Source organism: Callospermophilus lateralis, chromosome 7 (genome assembly GCF_048772815.1).
Source record: "Callospermophilus lateralis isolate mCalLat2 chromosome 7, mCalLat2.hap1, whole genome shotgun sequence".
Taxonomy (NCBI): domain Eukaryota; kingdom Metazoa; phylum Chordata; class Mammalia; order Rodentia; family Sciuridae; genus Callospermophilus; species Callospermophilus lateralis.
This window is the reverse complement of record NC_135311.1, coordinates 72911215-72934054: the sequence shown is the minus strand read 5'-3', so window position 1 is coordinate 72934054 and position 22840 is coordinate 72911215. Positions and strand designations below refer to the sequence as shown.

Here is a 22840-nt window from a genome sequence, read left to right as displayed (position 1 = left end):
ATGGTGTTCAGGCTGAAGCTTATTCTGTTCTTAGTATTGCACTTTTTGCCTAAGGTGAAAAGCTCAATGGTAAGTTTGAATAACAATGGATATGAAGACATTGTCATTGCAATTAATCCCAGTGTACCAGAAAATGAAACACTCATTCAAAGCATAAAGGTAAGAGAAAATTTTATTATCCACATATTTTTGTTTCAGTGACTGTCTTTACCTAGACATACATAACACTCACACAGTTATAGCTTCCCAAAGTTGCTTGACAGTGTTCATTATTTATGTAGTATTTATCTAAACTTTCAAGATTAATATCTGCTAGTTTTATGTTTTTATTGTATATTAATATAATTCCCTTAATGGATTATTGAAAGACTGAATTACTAAAGATTTTTTCAACTAGTAAAGCTAACAGAAAAACTTAAGAGAAAGTAGAGAAATGTCCTCATATCTTGTCTTCAAAAATTACTTTTATCGAGTTTAAAAAACTAATCTACATTTAAACTGTGGAGGCTCGCTATCTTACATGATTTTCCGGTTATTCATATTTGTTTACTTCTGGAAAATATAACATAAAAATGTTATGTATTTTGTTAAAGAAAATATTTTAAAATTGATTTATCTTCCTGTTTTAATCTGTATTAGTATAACAAAAAACATTTTATAAATGACATTTTAATATCTGCTATCTTCCTTGATCCTCTCAATATCCCAGTGAGGAGGTCAAGAATTGGGATTATGACTCTTGTATAAATCAGAGAAATTAGGTGATTTGAACAGACATACGTAAGTGGCAAAAGTAAATATTGCTGTTTGATAAAACTTTTAGTATTTTTTTCCATGTTGAAAATTGAACCCAGGGTCTTGTGCATGCTAGGCAAGGTGAAAACTAAGCCACATCCCCCAACCCAAAACTTTTAGTCTTTTATGAGAAAATTCAAAATAAATCTAGCAAGTTTTAATCAACAAGTATAATAATCTTTAAACTTTAAACAAACTTTAAACTCCCAATTTACTTAAACAACCCAATCAGAAGAACCCATTTGATTAAATAAGCAACTTATCAACTAGCTCCCAGTCTTAATCACCTTTGTATCTCACCCAGCACCCTCATTTCCATCTTCAACTCATAATGCTCATGGCAGTTGTGGACAAGTGAAAAACAGTTGGCTTTGGGGGTCATATGAAAATAAGTTTATAGACTAGAGAGATGTAACAAAATTCAGCCTATTCTTCAGTGATAGTCTTTAAACTATCTGAGGAAAAGGAGTTTACATTTGCTTCTTCTAGTTTGTATGCCTATGTTTATGCTTATTTCACTGCAAAATTGTTACCATGAGGTACTTTTTATCAGGAAATGGTAACTGAAGCTTCTACATACCTGTTTTATGCCACGGAAAGAAGAGTTTATTTCAGGAATGTAAGCATCTTAATTCCAGTTACCTGGGAGTCAAAATCTGAGTACTTAATGCCAAAGCAAGAATCATATGACCAGGTAGGCTATTTTGTGTAGTTCCTAAAGTGCTTTCTGTGGTTTTTTAAAAATTCATACTTACAACTTTTGTAATTGCTAACTTAGTAATTAAATTAAAAGTAACTTTTCTTAGTGTAGATGAAAATTCCTTGCTTTTAAAATCCCCTTAGAATTTGTTTCCATTCGTTTTTGTTTGTTTGTTTGCTTTTCAGGCAGATGTCATAGTTGCTGATCCTTACCTGAAATATGGAGATGATCCCTATACTCTTCAATACGGACAGTGTGGAGAGAAAGGACAATATATACATTTCACTCCAAACTTCCTGTTGACTGATAATATGTCTATCTATGGGCCTCGAGGTAGGGATATTTATTTTATATTTATGTTCTTACTTCCAATGGGGGAAAAAACACATAAAATGTGATTAAGAGAATTTTTAAAGATTTTTAAGAAAAAAATAGGTATTAAGTTATACTTTTGTTTGGAAATATGCAAGTTATATTTAACCTATTTCTTTTGTGTGATGGGTTTAATAATAAAATGAGTTGTGGGCTGGGATTGTGGCATAATGGTACAGCACTTGCTTAGGACATGCGAGGCCCTGGGTTCAATCCTCAGCACCACATAAAAATAAATAAATAAAATAAAGATATTATTTCCAATTACAACTAAAAAATAAATATTTTTAAAAATAAATAAATAAAATGAGTTGTTTATTGGTGCTAACCCATTTCAACTTTTTTGACCTAATGAAAAGTGTTAATTTCTAGAGTATCTTGACTCAGTTAGGTTGGTAAATAGGGAGAGATTTAAAATATAAGGAAACTGTATGAAAATATTAGAAATATAAATTTATAAGTGGCAATATTCTCTCATAGGCAAAGTATTTGTCCATGAGTGGGCCCATCTCCGGTGGGGAGTGTTTGATGAGTATAATATGGACCGGCCATTCTATATTTCCAGAAAAAACAGTATTGAAGCAACAAGGTATCACTGTATTGAACAACTTCAGTTTCAAAACTTTCACTTAATGATTTTCCAATTTTTTTACACTACACAAACAAAGACTATCTCTCAAGTGGTTGAATTTTCATATGGTAAATTACAATTTCCAACCTGCACCATTATGAATGTATATAATTATGTCTAGGGAGTCCATCTGGGAATCAAGATCAATCAGGAACTGGGAATCATTTCACCACTCACAGAACTGTACTAATGTGTGTTACTGGCAAAAGAGAAAGAAAAAAATCAAACCCTAAGAGATCAGAGAATTAGAATTCAACTCTACCCACTTTTTTGTTCAACTTGATTCATAATTTTTTAGGATGAAATCTGCTTCATGGAAGTAAGTTAAGCTGCTACAATTTCATGGTAAATATATTTTAGTTTTCATTTGAGGAAAATAAGTATATTTTACAAGGGTAAGTGAGTAAATCTGTTTTTTTAAGAAATATAATTCTGGGGGTGGATAGAAACAGGTCCTATATATAAATAGATAAGATGCTTAAGCTTTTTTTAAAAAATCAAGCTATGCAATACTTAAAAGAGTACTGAAGAACTACAAAAATCAATGTAATAAAGAAATAAATCTTTGAGAGAAAAAATGTATTGAAGAGGGGTGCTAGAAGAAACAGCTCTCCCTCGTGCTCTGTATTTGTTCACCTGTTCTTCACTGAGCTGCCTGGAATCTTTCACACAGACCGAGTGAGTGCTCAGCCCAGAACACTCATGCCTCCCACCCTCATTTCACAAAATTCCTAACTTGTCCTAAAATACCTATTGATCTGGTGACCTGCATGGAAAAAAAATACCTATTGATCCTTTAAATGCTTCTCTAAATGTCTTTCCTTTCCTTCCATTTGAGGTTATATGACCTTGGGAGAGGTCCCACAGCAACATGTCTTTAACACTTACATCACATAGCAATTGTCCATGTAATTTGATTTTCCTCACTACACTTCAAGATCCTTGAGGACAGTGACTTTTGTTTTTAATCCCCTAGCCTTGGGCCTGCTAAAAAGGCAAAGCAAAACAAATAATCAAAAAGTAAATTTTTATAAATTAATAAAAAAAACAATGAGTTTCCTTATAATCAGTTATTCAAAAAGATATAAAAGTAAAAACAAATATCTAAAACAACACTTATTGAGCTCTTATGTGTGACAGGCACATTAAGGCAGTGGATTCTTATCATGTTTAAGTTCAACTTTCAGACTAACTCTAGAGCTGATTCTCTTGGAAGATATTACTCACCATCTCCTTTAATGCTTGAAAAACAAACAAGGACTAATTTCATGAAATTTAAGAATAACATAAAATGAGAATACAATACATATAAGCAGATTCTTTAGAATCTTCTCTTCTCTCTCTCTCTCTCTCTCTCTCTCTCTCTCTCTCTCTCTCTCTCTCTCTTCCCCTCTCTCTCTCTCTCTCTCTCTCTCTCTCTCTCTCTCACACACACACACACACACACACACACTCCCTGCCAGTGACTTGATAGTTATTTTCATCATGCAGATGAAATAGTTTGAATGCACATGCATTTCCATGCAGGGTTTATTTTTTATTTCTTCCTTCAGTCTAGGCTATTATTTCTAAAAATGTAAATTACCAAGTGCTAAAATATGAAACTTGTGTACCACACATGCAAACTGAAAGGACCTTAAACATGTTGATTTTCCCCTCCCTACTGAAGACCAATTCCTTTGTATCTTTTAACTCATTTAATTTTCAAATATCTCTGTAAATTAGGAATTGTCATCTTTAGCCCAAAGTCACAAATATGATAGATTTATTGATAACAATAGTGAAGAATGAATGTTTAATAAACATAAACTGAAACTGTTTTTATTGAAATCTATGGTAAATAGGGATAGAACTTTGTGCCTACTTTTGTCAAAATGGTATGTTTGGTGCATGATAAATAGCAGTAGTCATTGAAAGTAAGATTTTAGGATGTTGGTCTTTATTCCTGATTTGCTTAGTCTTCATATATAAATGTAATCTATCTCATCATAGGTGTTCCACTCATATTACTGGTATGAATGTGGTTTTCAATGAATGCAAGGGAGGCAGCTGTATAACAAGGCAATGCAGACGTGACTCAAAAACAGGGCTGTATGAAGCAAAATGTACATTTATCCCAAACAAATCTCAGACTGCAAGAGACTCCATAATGTTCATGCAAAATCTCAACTCTGTAAGTATAGAACCCCTAGGAAAAAGTTAACTGGGGAGATGAATTTTTACTATGAAACTATGTCTACCAATAGAAAGGAAGAAATTATACAGGCAATTAAATAGAGGTCATTTCCTCCAGCTTGTCAGGATGTATCTGGAAAATTTCCCATCCTCTCCTTATTAACCTGTTTCATTTATTCACAAGTAGCACTATACTGTTCTCATTGGAGTCGCATAATAAATCCCTAGGGCATCCTTCCCTCATTAACTTCTGTGAACTGTGTCAAGAGCTACAACCTTACTTTTAATTCCTTTTCTAAGAATTAGCTATACTACTTTTCTAAAGTAATTCATAATGCAGCTTTGGAAAGGACTGACATTCTAGATTTCCCATTATCTTCCTATTAAGGCATACAAAGCTATTGCAAAGTAATATTATAAAACACACACACACACACACACACACACACATATGGCTCTATCACCACAGAAAAGATACAAGGGCAGGTTCACTGGAGTCAGATAGGCTTGTTATAAAAACCCAGCCTGTAAGTTTCAAGCTCTGTCACTGTGGGCAAACTGCTAAACCTGAGATTTAGTACTTTCATCTCTTAAATAGGAATTAAAACACCTACTTCACATTGTCATTGTTAGGCTTGCAAGGGCTAACAAAGTATTAGCACAGAGCTTAGCACAAGGGAAGTCAAAATAAATTCAAATTTTTAATTTTCAAAGCATGTAAAATATTTGAGAAAGAGTTAGTTAACTCTCTCTTTCCCTGGATAATTAAGCCCAATCTTTGTTTTCTTCTTTTTTACTTTTTTATTTTTAATTGACACATCATAATTAATTTTTATTCACATATAATGACATCCTGAGACAGTGTGATATTTTGATACATGTACATAATGTGTAATGATCAAATTAGAGTAATTAATTTTCCCACCACCTCAAATATTTATCCTTTTTCTGTAGCAATAATATCCAAAATCCCGCCTAGCTATTTTGAACTATAGAATAAATTATTGTTTATAATAGTTGCCCTACTGAGCTATAGAATATTAGAACTTATTTCTTAGAACTTTATTTTTATAGCAGTTACCCAACCTCTTCTTGTCTTCCTTCCCCCTATTCTTCTCAGTCTGTTCTAGATTCTGCTTCTATGAGATCAACTCTTAGCTTCTATATATGAAATCATAAAGTATTTGTTTTTCTGTGTCTGTATTTCACTTAATACAGTCTCCTTCAGAGTCATCCATGTTGCTGAAAATGACAGGATTTCATTCTTTTTATGGCAGAATAATATTCTATTGTACATATATACACCATATTTTCTTATCATTTATCCATTGATGAACACTCAAGTTGATTCTATATCTTAGATATTGTGAATAGTGCTATGATAAACAAGACTGCATATGTCTCTTTAATCTATTAATTTGATTTCCTTCAGATATATACCAAGTGGTAGAATTGCAGAATATGATAGTTCTCTTTTTAATTTTTAAAGGAACCTCCTCATTGTTGTCTATATTGACTATGCTAATTTATATTTCCACCAACAGTATATAAGAGCTCCTCTCTTTTCTAAGCATCTTATCAGCATTTTTTTGTCTTTTTTATTATAGTAATTCTGAATAGAGTGTGATGATATTACATCTTAGTTTTTATTTGCATTTCTATGATTATCAATGATGTCAAGCATTTTCTTCTTATATCTATTGGCCATTGTATGTCTTCTTCTGAGAAATAGCTATACAGATCATTTGCCTACTTTTTAATTGGATTATTTGTGTTTTTGCTGTTGAGTTCCTTATAAATTCTGGATATTAATACGTTGTCAGATGGACAGTTTGTAAATATTTTCTCCTGTTCTGAATGTTGTCTCTTGATTCCACTGATTATTTCCTTTGTTGTGCAGCCCAATCTTAATTAATGCAAACTTATTGTAGCTACTTAATGAGTTTCTACACATGCAAAAATATTTTAAAATACAAAACATATGAAAGTTATCAAAAACAACAAATCAAAATAAAGTACACAACCTCTAAATAGTAAGGCCACCTTATTTAAAGAAGCAGATTTTCATATACAAAATAACTAGCAACATACTTCTGTAGGCAAGTTTATAAAGATCTATTGTTTCTGAAAAAATTAATTATTTTCTTCTTTTTGAATTGCAGAGGATGAAACCTAGGGCCTTGCCCATGCTGGGCAAGCACTCAATCACTGAGCCACATCCTTCATCCCATAAATTTAAAATTATTTTGGTGCATAGGGCATTAATTTTGAAAGGCTTGAGTAAAAATATAGGCTTGATATTTTCTTCTAAAATGCTTACACTAACCCAAATTTTAAATAAAAATTGGTTTCCAGCTTAATAAAGCTCCCTCCTGAAGATATTTCACACAAGTAAGGAAGTTTACTTGTATCTGCTAATCAACAAAGGCTAGCCAAGACGTTCTACATCTAAATAGATTTTTTTAAAATGTGACACAAGAGGATGATCAGAGTATGTACTACCTGTTCCAAATGCTACATTCCAAAATTAACTGATTATCAGGAGATTTATGGCATCTACCCAAAACTTAAAGAATAATAAATGAGATTATGTAGCTGAAATATGGAGAGTGAGTAATTACATAAGATATGGCTCAGAGATCAATGTTTTAGTGATACATCTTGTCTAGAATAACACCAACTTCCAATTACAATTGTCACAGACCTAATATATTGCATAAAATTTGTATCCAGGGCATAAAGTAAGACCCAGGAGAGATATGGTATGAAATATTGAACATTCAAATTCATGACTTCCTTTCCATAATCTTTATTATTCCTACTTCAAGCCCAGAACTCTTTTAGGAGCTAGAATTGCAGAAATAATTGAAGATAAGCTGGCCTTGAGGAATTCAGTTTAGTAAGAAGTGTACAGATACATGAAAAATACATACAACACAAAGTAGGAAGAGATATGAACCAAATGTTATAAGAGTAGCAAACATTTCCAACTGGAGATCCAAAAATGGTTTCTGAAGATATGAGTTTTGAGCTGGGATTTGAAAAGAATTAAGTATGAATTTTCCAGAGCAGGAAGAGAAAGAATATTCTATTCAAAAAAACAGATTTACAAAAGCAAAGAGTGGAATAAGGCAAGGGTTGCACAAGTTGCACATTGCCTAAATTAAAGAATTTAACATTGACTAGAACAAATCTCAGGCATATAGTAGTTAAGGAACTTAAGAAGTGCCTTTTTCTAATTGTACAGAATTACCATTCAAGTTAGTGGAGAAAGTGGTGAAAGTTTCTGGTATATTTTAGGGACAGAATGAAGTCCTATTGTAAAAGCAAAGGATACATAGTAAGAGTCAGAAAATCAGTCAAAATTAGGTTGAAGCAAGAAATGAAGCCAAGGCAATAGGAAGGTAAGAGACTTGAATAAAGACAGTGGCAATGGTAAAGGAAAGGTCTGACAGGAATTTCACAACAGCTAAAACTGATCATAAACCACTACTTTAATTGCAAACTATAAGTTTCTCCCATCTAATATAACCCCACTTGGGAGATGTAAATCAGAGCCATGTCAGAAACTAATTTAAATTTTTAAATTATCTTAAATTTAAATAAAAGGCATTCAAAGTTAATAATTTAGTTCTTCTAAAAATGAGTTTACAAATAGAGTGTTTGCATTGGGAGGACATTAAAATAATGACACTATTAAACGTAGTTCTTAGATGCTAAGGCTGCAAGATGATTTCCTACCTGAATATGGCACTAGTATATGAGAACTTTTTTTAAGTTACTAAGTCTTCAAAACTTGGAGGATTTTTACAGATTCTACAATACTGAAACTTCCATTGGAAGAGTTATTGGATTCAATTCACCATTTGCTATTAAAAGACAAATAATTATATTCCTCATTTCTCCCTATACCTTCATTGTTTTTTTAGTGGTATTATTTTATTTCTGTCAAAACGTACCAGAGTCAATAAAAATTCAAATTGTTATAATATCTGTCCTCAAGTTTTTCACTCAACTGTGACAATGTGGAATATACTTAGACAATTATACAAGACCATTTCCTCTACTCCACTTTTAAGAAACAGTTCAAATTACCACAAACTAACACTCTCTCTTTTTCTTTAAACTTAAGACTTGAGCCCCACAAAATTTGGAAGGGAAAGTAAAAAGCTAATAAGCAGGTGTGCAAGCTGCCATCATCTTCCACTGACATTATCTACTTATACCTAAAAGAATTACCAAAAACTTTACCAGTGTATGTTGATGGCTTCACCTTGCTTCCAACCCTTCAAGTATGCAAAATGGATATCAGAATATTTTATTATGAAGAAATCTCTCACTGTCAAAAAATAAAATCTATGGAGGATGTATATGGCAGCTAACTGCATATTTGGAAAGGAATGTCATATTTCACAAGTTATTGCAATATTGTCTCCTAATTGGTTTCTTTCCAGGTAACTGAATTTTGCACAGCAAAAACACACAACACAGAAGCTCCAAACCTACAAAACAAAATGTGCAATCACAAAAGTACATGGGATGTAATCAAGGAATCTGATGATTTTCAGAATGCATCTCCCATGACAGGAACAAATCTACCACCTCATCCTACATTTTCATTGCTCAAATCCAAACATCGAGTAGTCTGTTTGGTACTTGATAAATCTGGAAGCATGAATACAGTAAGACAGTTTTTGTTAACTTTTAAATACTTAATAGAAATATAATTTAATCTTAGTTTTAGTTTTAGTATGCTAAAATATGTATATATGTTCTTATAAATTTTAGCACAATGATTTTATATAAATAAGTACTAGAAGATAATGTTTAAAAATTGTTAAATTAAGGTTAGCAGATTGTGGATAATTTTTTATTTCTTAACCTTTAGTTCTAACCAAATATAAATTTCCACCATTTAACATGTCATTCTAATAAAAACTTCAATTTATTTAATGTGAGCATATTTTATATAATGTTTTATAATCTGCTTTTTTTAACATAATATACCTTAAACATTCCACATATAGAATATGTTTCCAGGAGTTTTTTGGTTTTTGAGATTTTTGGTTTTTGCTTTTTTGTTTGTTTTGTTTTGTTTTGGCAGTACTGGGGATTATACTTAGAGCTTCACACATACTGAGCTATATCCCTAGACCTTCATGACATAATATTTAATGGTTGTGTTATACACACAAACACACATATACATATATACATAAACATAAAACAGAAATTTAAACAATTCCATATTGTTGGATATTTTAGAGATTTTCAACTTACTATAAAAAACACATTGCAATGTACATCTTCATATATTCTTTTAAATTATTTCCTTTAAAAAAATTCCCGAATTTAAAATTTTAACAAAATGTATCGATTTTTAAGGCTTTTACAAGTGTAACAATTGATTTTTTTAAGATTTTAATAAAATAAAGGACTTAAATTTTAAAATGTATCAATCAATTTTTATCATGATCTATGGCCCATAAAAGACTCTGTCTTTCAATAATCTGTCAAAAATTTTAAAAATTCAGTTAATATATCTTTTTCTTACAGGTAGACCATCTTGTCTCAACTCGTCTCCTTCGAATGAATCAAGCAGCAGAACTGTACCTAATTCAAATTATTGAAAAGGGATCTATGGTTGGAATGGTCACATTTGATAGTACTGCTGAGATCCAAAATAAGCTAACAAAAATAATTAATGATAACACTTACCTAAAGCTCACTGCAAATCTTCCTAAAATTGCTAGTGGAGGAACTTCAATTTGCAATGGACTCAAAGCTGGATTCCAGGTAAAATTATTTTTAATTTAATATCATTTGCCATTTACTATTGTTTTTAATTTTTCCATTTATCTTTGAATAAGGGTCATGTGTTCATGAGTTCCTCATTTAATAACATTCTGGGGGTGGGGATATAGCTCAGTTAGTAGAGTGCTTGCCTTGCATGCACAAGGCCCTGGGTTCTATCCCCAACATCACCAAAATAAATAAATAGCATTCTGACACCATTGTGGTAAATCTCTCATGGGCAGTTTCACCAACGACCTCCTGAAATACTAAGTGACAGTGGATAGGTAGGGGGAAAGAAATCCAGTGGGCACAGCCAAATCTCTGACATGCTCATAATACAATTCTCTATGAGTAGAAAATAATATCATTGGGAGATTGTGGAAGAGAGAAATTAATAACACATTTATATTATGGATAAAGAAAGCCTTATTCGTCAATTTAAACTGACATTTAAAAATCAGAGATGAGTCGCTCCACCGGCAGTATAGGACCAAATCCAATGAATATCAGGTGGAAGTTTAATAAAAACAAAAGTGTGAACTCAAAAAATTAGGTACAATTTTAAAAAACAATAAATAAATAAGAGGAATACTAGCAGGGTAAAGGAAGGGGAGGTAGGAGAAAAGAGGAGGTAAGGGAAAGTGGAATTATTTTTTAAATACAGTATATTACATACACATATAAATATGTCAAAATGAACCCCACTATTATGTATAATACACTAATATAAACACTTTTTAAAAAACAGGTGCACCTTTTGAGTACTACACCAAATTGCCTCTAGTATCATTTGAATTTCTTCCAACCTAAGTTAGCTTCCATTTAAGCCTGCTTATTGTCATGTTGTAAGTGACAAGGACAAAAAACTACTGCCCTCACTGATTCCTGTACCTTAGTTAAAGTGGTAGTGCTACTCTTTTCAAGGCCACTAATTAATCCCATCTCTTAACTTCCCTTATGGTACCTATTCATCCTAAAGCACATTGGCTTAAAAAGCTTGGAGTCTGGGCTAGGGATGTAGCTCAAGTGGTAGCACGCTCACCTGGCATGCATGCGGCCCGGGTTCAATCCTCAGCACCACATACAAACAAAGATGTTGGGTCCGCCAAAAACTAAAAAATAAATATTAAAAAAATTCTCTCTCTCACTCTCTCTTTAAAAAAAAAAAAACTTGGAATCCTGGCTTTATTATATTATTAACTAAATGATCTTGAGTAAATAACTGACCTAAGAAAGTCTGTTTCCTTAACCTAGGTCATGTGGGTATAAGTAGGGCTTAACTTATTTATTTGTGGGAATTTTGTAAGATAAATAAATGCTGAAAAAAGGCTTGCTATTATGAAAATTATCATGATTCTTGTTATATATGTCTATTTATTCTAAAATATGACAGGTTTTATATATTTTGGGAATGTGACAGAATGTTCATGCATACTGGTCTGTATGTTTTTTCTTAATATATTTTTGCATGTTTCTTATGATAGTTTAATCACAAAGTCTATTGCTGATATATTATGCCAAATCACATTCAAAGTTTTAAAAGTTCTTCTTTATTTACATGCTGAAACCATATCAATACATAAAATCAATTTTACATAACAAAATCAAAACAATAGTAGCTAGATTTTTTTACTATATATTACCTATTTAAATGCTTTGCATGCATGACTTTATATCCTTATTATTACTTTCTGAGTTGGGAATATTATTATGCCCATTCTGCACATAAAGAAACTGAGGCGCAGAATAATCAAACCTTTCTCAGTGTCTTACAGTCAATAATTACCAGATATATGATTCAAAACCTGGTCTTTCTGACTCTAGAGCCTGTAAACTTAATCCTTACACTAAGCTATTTATAGAACTCATATGTGTGTTTGTGTTTGTGTATGTGTGTGTGTGTGTGTGCATGTGTTAAGTCTTGAGAAAGTCTAAATAGTAATTACTCTAATAAGCAAATGGCAGAGCCAGAATTTGCTTTCAAGGTATCTAATACCAGTGCCAGTGTTCTTAGCTAATACTCTTGGTAGAAATAAGCAAAAGATGAAAAAAAAAAAAAATAAGCCCCATGCAATGGTGAATGCCTGCAATCCTAGGGATTCAAGAGACTGAGGGAGAAGGATCGCAAGTTCAAAGCAGCCTCAGCAACTTAGTGAGACCCTGTCTAAAAGGGGCTGGAGATGTGGCTCTCAGTGGTTAAGCGCCCCTGTGTTCAATCCCTGGTACCAAAAAAAAAAAAGATGAAAAAATATTTGTGATATTTGATGAATCTATAAATATCCTTCCTCGTGGCAAATCAAAATTTTTTTCTGAGAAATCCTAAGATTCTATAGTAATAATCGAATAAAATGCACTAAAAAGGCATATACCACATCATTCAACCTTGCCTACCCACCATTTATAATGATTTTACAGATGCTACTTAATCTGCAGCCTGCCAGAACTGCCTAGATCATTAGCCTCTATCCCAAGTATCTCCTCAGATAATAATAATAGCTAGCATTCACTGAGTATTTACTATGTTCCAGAAATTCTTCTAAGTGCTTTATTCTTCCTTTCTGGGATAGCAGGAGTATGTATATTAGAGAGTTAGAAGTGTTGAGACTAGCTTAAAAATCTATTCATTACATCATTTCCATATACCACTCATTCTGGAACAATAATATAAAAAATTTCCTTTGGCTTACTCTGATGTATAAGACTAAAGACTTCTCTAAAAGAGTAGAAAACAGGTTTATTCTTAATTTAAATGTATTCAGAAATGACATTCTATAATTTAAAATCTGGCTTTCACTACCAGGCAATTACCGACAGTAACCTGAGTACCTTTGGTGCTGAAATCATATTACTAACAGATGGGGAAGATGATGCAATAAGCTCATGCTTTGAGGATATCAAACAGAGTGGTGCAATCATCCACACCATTGCTCTAGGACCTTCTGCTGCCAAAGAGCTGGAGACTCTGTCAAATATGACAGGTAAACCTTTGGAATATTGTTTGGATAGAAAATAAATTTCTAATCTCTCCCATGTCAAAGGCTCCTTCTCCCTAAACAGTAAAACTACTCAAAAATTTCCCATCTTAAGATTAATCTTTGTCCCTTCCTTGTCCCTCAAATTAAGCTCTTCTTCCCCTCCTCTAGTTCTTCATATATCAGCTTCTCAAATTATTCAATATTTGTTGTCTTCATTTATTCCTCACCTACTTTCTGTCACTACCACTGTCTTCTCTATGGCTATTCAACTGCAAGTCCAAAGTTATTGCTCAATTCCAAAATACTATTAAATCCCACAGCAAAAATTTAGAAATTCCCATTTTATAAATGAAGAAATAGTAACCTAGGGACTACAAATGATTTGCCCAAGGACACAGTCCTGATTACTGATTGAGGCCTCTTTTCATCATCCCACCCTGCTCCCACCTCACCAAATCCTGCTAAATCTGTTTGGAATATTTCTGGTTTTCCCCTTTTTAGTTAGTCCTGCTACTACATTCTAATAAAACCCTGCCAACCTCCTGCTTAGGCTAATTCAATAATATTCCAGCTGGCCTTTCTTCCATTTATTAATTCAATAAATACGCATTGTCACATTTTTTTAGCAGTCACTGTGTTAATTCTTGCCCTCTCCAACTATTCTTTCCTGACTCTTCACACCAAGTAATCTCTCTTCCTTAAATCCTATATTATTTACTTCTGCAATTAATCAGTTTTTACTTAATTCTAAACTGTCATTCTCTGATTGTTTCAGTATGTTTTGGGGCCAACTAGAAAATAAGCAACTGGTTCATATAAACTATATTAGATTTCATTTTACAACATTATTTAGTGCTTAGGCCAGCTTTATTAATGTGGTATATAGCTACATTTGACAATAAATTGATAAAAACAATAAAACTTGACTTTATTTAAATTTTCCTTCATTCTAACTTATTTGAGTAAGGTTTTAGTTATTGTAGGATTACAGTTGGAACACTTATACACTGAAAATTTCATAAATTTATTGGAAATTCATCTTTTATAAGTTTAAGAAGAAATATAAAATTGATTTTAAAGTATACTGATGACAGCAGAATAACAAATATGATTTACCCATTTAAAATTCCATTTAGGAGGACTTCGTTTTTATGCCAATAAAGACATAAATGGCCTCATAGATGCATTCAGTAGAATTTCATCTAGAAGTGGTAACATCTCTCAACAGGCTCTTCAGGTTGGTATACTAAGAAAAGTCTTTGCTTTCTCACAGCTGTAATAAATTTCTGTTGTCCTAATTATTTACTTTTTTTTCTCTAATAACAAATCTTTTGCTTAAAATTTTATCAGGTATATGGAAGAAAAATATCTTTACTGTGTTTGCTTCTCCATGACACTTACAGTCATTCTATTCCATTCTTCTACTCTTTATAATTACATATGCTTTTATTTCGAAAATTCTTTCATTTTTAATTATTTTAATTGAAATCTTTTGTGTATTTTGTGCTAGGGATGGAACCCAGGACCTCATGCATGCTAAGCAAGTACTGTACCATTGTGCCACATACCCACTCCTTAGTTGAAATATTAAAACCAAATTGAAAATTACTTTGAACTGAATAAACTTTGAAATGTCATTAACTATAATAACAAATGGATTTTATGTGTCTCTTTTAATTATGTAACAGTTGGAAAGTAAAGCCTTGAATATTACAAGAAGGGAATGGATAAATGGTACAGTTCCCGTGGACAGTACAATTGGAAATGACACTTTCTTTGTTGTAACCTGGACAATACAAAAGCCAGAAATTATTCTTCAGGATCCAAAAGGGAAAATATATAAAACCTCTGATTTCAAAGATGATAAGCTAAATATTCATTCTGCCCGACTTCGAATACCAGACATTGCAGAGGTACATCTTTTATCTTCATCATGTTTTATTAATCAAATTCTTTTTGTTTTGCATTTTTTAATTTGCTCTTTTTAGATATCCATGACAGTAGACTGTATTTTGACATATCATACATACATGAAGTATAACTTCCCATTCTTGTGGTTGTACATGATGTGGGGTTACACTGGTCATGTATTCATATATGAACATAGGAAAGTTACATTCAATTCATTCTACTGTCTTTCCTATTCCCATCTCCCCTCTTTTCCCGCCCCCATTCCCCTCTGTCTACTCCAATGAACTTCTGTTCTTCCCTCCCTCCTCCCTATTACGTATTACATTTGCATATCAGAGAGAATATTCAGCCTTTAGTTTTTGGATTGCCTTATTTCACTTAGTATGGTATTTTCCAGTTCTATCCATTTACCAGCAAATTCCATAATTTCATTCCTTGTGGCTACCCCATTGTGTATATATAACACATTTTCTTCTTCATTTATCTGTTGAAGTGCACCTAGGTTGGTTCCATAGCTTAGCTATTGTGAATTGAGCTGCTATAAACATTGATGTGACTGCATCACTGTAGTATGCTGATTTTAAGTCCTTTGGTTACATCCCGAGGAGTGGGATAGCTGGGTCAAATAGTAGTTCCATTCCAAGTTTTCTGAGGAATCTTCATACTGCATTCCAGAGTGGGTGCACCAATTTGCAGTTCCAGGAGCAGCTTATGAATGTACCTTTTTCACCACAATCTCGCCAACATTTATTGTTACTTGTATCCTTTTTTTAAATTTGTTATAATAGATTCATATGTGTACAGAATATGATTACAGTACTGGTATGACTCTGCACCTTGTACAGCCAGAGAAATGAGAAGTTGTGCTCCATTTGTGCACAATGTGTCAAAGTGCATTCTACTGTCATGTATAACTAATCAGAACAAATTTTAAAAAATAGAAAGGAGGGGCTGGGGTTGTGGCTCAGTGATAGAGTGCTCGCCTAGTATGCGCGAGGCACTGGGTTTGATGCATGAGGCACTGGGTTCGATCCTCGACACCCACATAAAAATAAAATAAAGGTTATTGTGTCCACCTACAACTAAAAAACAAATATTTTTAAAAAATAGAAGGGAGACAAGTCAAATAAAAGAGTGGATTGTGGGGAGGGAAAGAGGAGGCACTGGAAAATGAAATTGATCAAATTATACTGTTTTATTAATCAATTTCTATGTTAAAAAATAAAGACAATATATTATATGCTGTCAATACTAAAACAGTGACAGATCATCTGTCATAAAAAAATCAAATAGAATAATTAGGGATGCATACTCATACTATTTGCTAGTTTATAAAATCAGATATTAAAAATCCTTGTTATTACTCTTTAAATTTCTAAATAATTTTACATCTCAAACAAAGAAAAGGAAATCATAACTAAAACTCTCAAGGAAACTTTCTTTTTCAGACAGGCACTTGGACCTACAGCCTTCTAAATAATCATCCCAACTCTCAATTGCTAACAGTGACAATGACCACTCGAGCAAGAAGTCCTGCCACACTCCCAATAATTGCAACTGCTCACATGAATCAAAACACAGCACATTACCCTAGTCCAATGATTGTTTACGCTCGAGTCAGTCAAGGGTTTCTGCCTGTTCTGGGAGTCAATGTAACAGCCATTATAGAAACTCAAGATGGACAACAAGTAACATTGGAGCTCTGGGACAATGGTATAGGTAATAGAAATCTGCATTAACTTCCATTGAACTTGAAATTCTCCTATTGGATTCCATGACTTAGAAGTCAATATTTCCCGTGTATGCTTATGAATCATATTTTAAAGAAAATTAATTTTAAATTGTAATTGTCAGTAATCTTGACAAAGCACAGGCATAAGCACATTTATCTTCTTAAAATTTCATGAACAGTTTTACTTTACCTCTGGAATTTAAGAATGCAATTATTCTCCATTTTCATTAGTGTTTCACATATTCTTTCTCTAGCATATTTTTCTTATTTTGATTAGCTTCTTTATGAATTAGCTAATATTAATTGAATGCCTACCATGAATTATACTTTTCCCCAAATCACCAGGTTACCAAATGGCCAAGCCAAGCTTTGAACCAAAACATTCTGATTCCAGGGTTCACATACTTAAAATACTGTGCTAAATTACCTCCCAAATTGCTGACATCAATAGTGCTCATTAATGGTAGTAATTGTCATTTTTTTACTTTACTGAATAACTAATTATTATATTTCAATATCAAGGTGCTGATACTGTGAAAAATGATGGCATCTACTCAAGGTACTTTACCGATTACCATGGAAATGGTAGATACAGTTTAAAAGTGCATGTTCAGGCAAGAAAAAACACAGCTAGACTAAGTTTAAGACAACAACCCAACAAGGCTCTGTATATACCTGGCTATGTTGAAAATGGTAAGTATCATTAAAATAGAAATGTGTCACTTGTTTACCTAAATTTCAAATGGATAACATTGAACATATAATGTACTCTGAAAAACCTAAGTACATAACTATGTAATCATCTGTATATTCAACACACTGAGCAAGCAAAGATGAATAAAACAGGAGCTACAAAGATAAATAAAATAATCCTTATCCTCAAAGAATTTGAGTCAAATAATGGAGAAAGATAAGTTAAAAGATAGTTTTAACATACCATGCCTCCTTCTTCATGTCAAAATAATATTAAAACAAGTTTTTTTCCACTAAAAGCTGTTACTTTTTCAAAATCTGCTATCAAACAACATTAATCCTCTATAGTTGCAAGATCAGCTTACAAGATAAAGAATAGACATGGCAAAATGAAAAGTTTTTAAATTACTTTTTTTTTTTGATTGGGGGTGTGGTAGGTAAAATTATACTGAACCCACTCAGACCTGAAGTCAAAGATGATGTGGCAGAATCCAAAATGGAAGAGTTCAACAGACTAACTTCTGGAGGGTCGTTTACTGTGTTAGGAGTGCCACCCAAAGGTAACCAAACTCATGTGTTCCCACCTGGTAAAATTGAAGATCTTGAGGCTGAATTTAAAGGAGATCATATTCAACTTTTATGGACTGCTCCCGGCAATGTTCTTGATAAAGGAAAAGGTAAGTTTGATACTAATAAAATATACTAAAGAAATACCATTGGCTTTAATTTACTGAGAATTTCCTAATGTCCCATTTACAAATAATATTTATGGAGTGTCTACTATAGGCCAGTATTCATTTATTTTCAAATGTGAGAACTGAAGCTCCAAGAAATAAAGACTAGACCAGGTCACTTCTATAATATTTAGAAACAGACTTCTAAACCCCTCTTGTCAGATTCTGTTGTGCCAAAAACTCCCTCTCACAATTGGAACCATCTTGAAATTAGTTTGAGAAGACTGAGCAAACAGTTTTCTATTAAATTATTTTCCCCCAAACAAGGGAAAATTTTTAAAAGTATTTCCATACTTGCACAATTTTATTTATTTACTGATAATTTTGTTGAGTTTTCAAACACTATTAAATTCCAAGAAACAGTCTCAATTTTCAATATTTAATCGAATACAGAAGACACACAATTAGACAGATAATTTCATACAGTGAAATAAGAGAGAGGTTATTATAAACACAGAACGATATGACATCTCTTTGGTGGACTACAAACGTCCAGTTGACATTAGGATCACAGAGTATATATATTTAAAAGGCATACCAGAGGCGTCTATCTCTGACCTGAGTCTTGAATAATGAAACTTGCAGACCAAGTTAGGTGAAGATGACCCATTGACAGATGCTCATGTGCAAAGAAACTCACTAGTTCAGGAGATTTGGCCATGGAATTTGAATAAAGTTCAAGACCAAAATATCTCATTTACTCAAATTCCTAATAATAAATTGCCCTAATTTCAAAAAGTTTATATCACTTCTATCTTTGCTTTACACTTAGCTAAATTCGATCAGTATTTATTGAATATCTGCCATATTCCAGTATTATATAGACTAGTAGATTTTTACATGACAAAATGAATCTTGCTATTTCCCCTGTACAGTGAGAAAATGAAAGCAATATATAATGTTGATAAACATTCTATCTCAAGATCTGTAGGTGCTGAAACACCAGGTATTCAATAACTCTTTCTCTTGGGTTTCAATAAAATGCTTACTATATTAAGGTTCTCAAAATAAAAGATTCTTTTTAATCTTACACCAACTTATACAGCATTTTTAAAGCTGTATTTCTTTTTTAGCAATATTATACCAGGGAACAAAATCTTTCACAAGTCAGAGAAAATATAAGACAACCACAAATAGATATTTTGTACTTCAATGTTGAAAACTCACTGTGACAGCTTCTAAAATATATTATTTTCTCATAATAATTGTTAAACATATGGCAAAATCAAATAAAATTAAAATACTAATACTTGCACTAAAAAAGTCACAAATGAAATTACCTAACCAAATATTTAGTTCAAAATTCAATTCAGTAAAGACCAAACCTTCAGTAAGATTGTGTCTTAATAAATGTCCCTCATGCTTATTATAGGAACTAGAATTAGAAGTAATGCATTACTTATGGACCCTGAGATCCATAAGAGAAAGTGCCTAAATTGGTGGGATCTAATCTCCCTCTTTTCTTGTGACATACAGGAAGAGGTAAAAGTAACCATCAAATATTACCTTCAGACATTACAAAAGTAAGGTAGTAGCAGTATCCTAAAGAATAAATGAAGACTGGGAATGTAGCTCAGCTGGTAGAGTGCTTGCCTCATATGCATCAAGGCCCAGGGTTCAATCCCCAGCACCACAAAAATAAAATAAATAAATGAACATCTATATAATCTCAAATGAGGCACTTAAACCCAATGGGACAAAACTACATACCTGTCAAATATGTAAATTAGACCAGATGATCTCAAAATTACTAAAACATGTAGATATAATTCTAGTATTTTATGATACTCTACTTCAATCATTTCAAGTATCAACAACTGTAATGTTGGACAATAAGTAATTAAGGTGACCAAATACATGCCCATTACAGTATCAGATGCCTTAGATAATACAAAAGAAGTATAAAAAATAGTCTTTGAGCCAGGCACAGTGGTGTATGCCTGTTGTCCCAGTTACTTGGAAGGCTCAAAAAGCAGGATCACTTGAACCCAGAAGTTTAATGTCAGCCTGAGCAACACTCTGATTCAAAAAAGAAAAAGAAAACCTTTGACCTTAGATAACAGGACCTCACCTGAATGAAAAATTGAACCCGAGCCAGGCATGGTAGCACATGCCTGTAATTCCAGCGGCTTGGGAGGCTGACACTGGAAGATAGCAAGTTCAAAGCCAGCCTCAGTAACAACGGAGGCACTAAGTAACTCAGTGAAACCCTGTCTCTAAATAAAATACAAAAATAGGGCTGGAGATGTGGCTTAGTGCCCCTGAGTTCAATCCCTGGTACCAAAAAAAAAAAAAAAGAAAGTAAGTAAGAAAATTGAACTTCTACAGAACAATCTGGAAAACTCCATTCCATGTAATATGAGTTCATGGGAGACAATCATCAGGGTGCACGAAGTATTTGACCAAGACTTCATGAGAACTTGGTCCTTGGTTGGACCTTAAAAAAAAAATGAGTATAAATTGCATATAGCAAGAGGGAAGCACACTGCAGGAAGAGAAGGAACCTTCACACTACATGATCAAGGTCAAGAAAGCAAAACTTCACAATGGAATAGCAGAATTAAAGTAAGGGATTGGTACCTAGATCCACCTTAATGGAACATGGGATTTGTGTGAATGGTAGAATGACTCAATTAGGCCTATCTATGGAGAAATTATTAAATAGAAGGTTTGAATGGAAAAAAGCTGAATCAGTTATATTCTTCATACACTTGAAATATCTTCAACATTTCCTGAAAACATAAAGTCTTCACTTCAGAAAAGGATATTTGATGTTTTACTCTCATGTTTCAGAACGTTGGAAGATATTTTTATGTCAATTACTGGTATATATCTAAAAGCAGTGTGGCATGAAATATTTACACAGGCATCTTCTTTCCTTTTCTTTAATAATTATAATAGCTAATGAATGTTTGAATTCATTAATGTTTATTAAATTATGCTAAACACTTTTCATGCATTATCATTTACCATTCTCACCACTAGAATTATTGAATAATTATTTTACAGGTGGAGAAAAGAAAGGTTATTTTTTTTTCTTGTTGTTATTACACAGTTTGAGAATAGAAGAATTCTGGTCCTAATCAAGGTCTGCCTAGTTTTTGAGCACATATTTAGTTAGTACAAATCTCTACCTTATTTTGCTCTTTATCCTTGTCTCTCTTTCCTTCTCTATCTTCTTTCTTACTCCCAATATTCCCTCTCTTAAGAAATAACATAAATGCAAGGTACTAAAGGTCTTTAATGTATTTGAACATTATTGTGTTTCTTGTTCTAAATTAAAAAGTGGATTCAGTTCTATATTTCTCTTTTAAAAAATAAATTTAGATTCTGGTTCTGTAAGTAGTATATGATAATGAATTAAATTTTTCTGTGACTAGATAACTATACCTAAAAAAACTTTACATATATTTGTCCTTAAATAACCAGATAAAAAAATATATCTGAGGGGTCGGGGTTGTGGCTCAGTAGTAGAGCACTTGCCTAGCACGCATGAGGCACTGGGTTCGATCCCTGGCACCACATAAAAATAAAAACAAATAAAATAAAGGTATTGTGTCCATCTACAACTAAAAAAAATTATATATATATGATTTCCACAACTAAAACCTACTGTGAATTTTTGATAGCTCCTAAACATAAGGTAGTGCGACGGCAGTAAAGCATCCTGGTGATTTTAACAGACATGTGTTTGTTTTTCAGCTAAGAGCTACAATATAAGAATAAGTAAATGTTTCCTGGATCTCCAAAAAGATTTCGATAATGCTGCTTCAGTAAATACTTCTGCTCTAATACCTAAGGAGGCTGGCTCAAAAGAAATTTTTGAATTTAAACCAGAACATTTTAAAATAGAAAATGGCACCAAGTTCTATATTGCAATTCAAGCTATCAATGAAGCCAATCTCACTTCAGAGGTTTCTAACATTGTACAAGCAACCAAGTTTATTCCTCCAAAGGAAACTAGCATCCCAGCTTTGGGTACCAATATCTCTGCAATCAGTTTAACAGTTTTGGGATTAGCTGCAATTTTATCTGTATTTTAAACTAAAAATTTGTTCTAACTAAAATTCAATGTTACATATACTTGGTAAACATCTATTTAGAAGTAATTTACTAAACTATACAAAATTCTTTGTAGTATATATATATGTATAAAAATTATAAATTTCTTAATTATTTGAGTTAATACCAATCAAGTTACTAAATGTACATCAAAATTAATGATTCCTTTCTCCAAACAATCCATCCAATATTTTTTAATATGAAAGAAAATACATATTTATAATTATGGACTTCATAAAAACATTTTCAGAGTATGCACAGATT

The 22840-nt window shown here is 32.5% G+C and overlaps 1 protein-coding gene across 1 annotated transcript; it reads left to right on the top strand.

Moving 5' to 3' along the window:
- Positions 1 to 22557, top strand: LOC143403893 (calcium-activated chloride channel regulator 1-like). Its single transcript, XM_076862209.1, has 14 exons — positions 1 to 159; positions 1349 to 1489; positions 1681 to 1828; positions 2348 to 2456; positions 4491 to 4671; positions 9128 to 9355; positions 10230 to 10469; positions 13270 to 13447; positions 14581 to 14681; positions 15133 to 15357; positions 16804 to 17074; positions 17610 to 17780; positions 18218 to 18457; positions 22217 to 22557. Exons 1-14 carry the CDS (start codon positions 1 to 3, stop codon positions 22555 to 22557), a joined length of 2733 nt encoding a protein of 910 aa, XP_076718324.1.
- Positions 22558 to 22840: the final 283 nt, after the last annotated feature.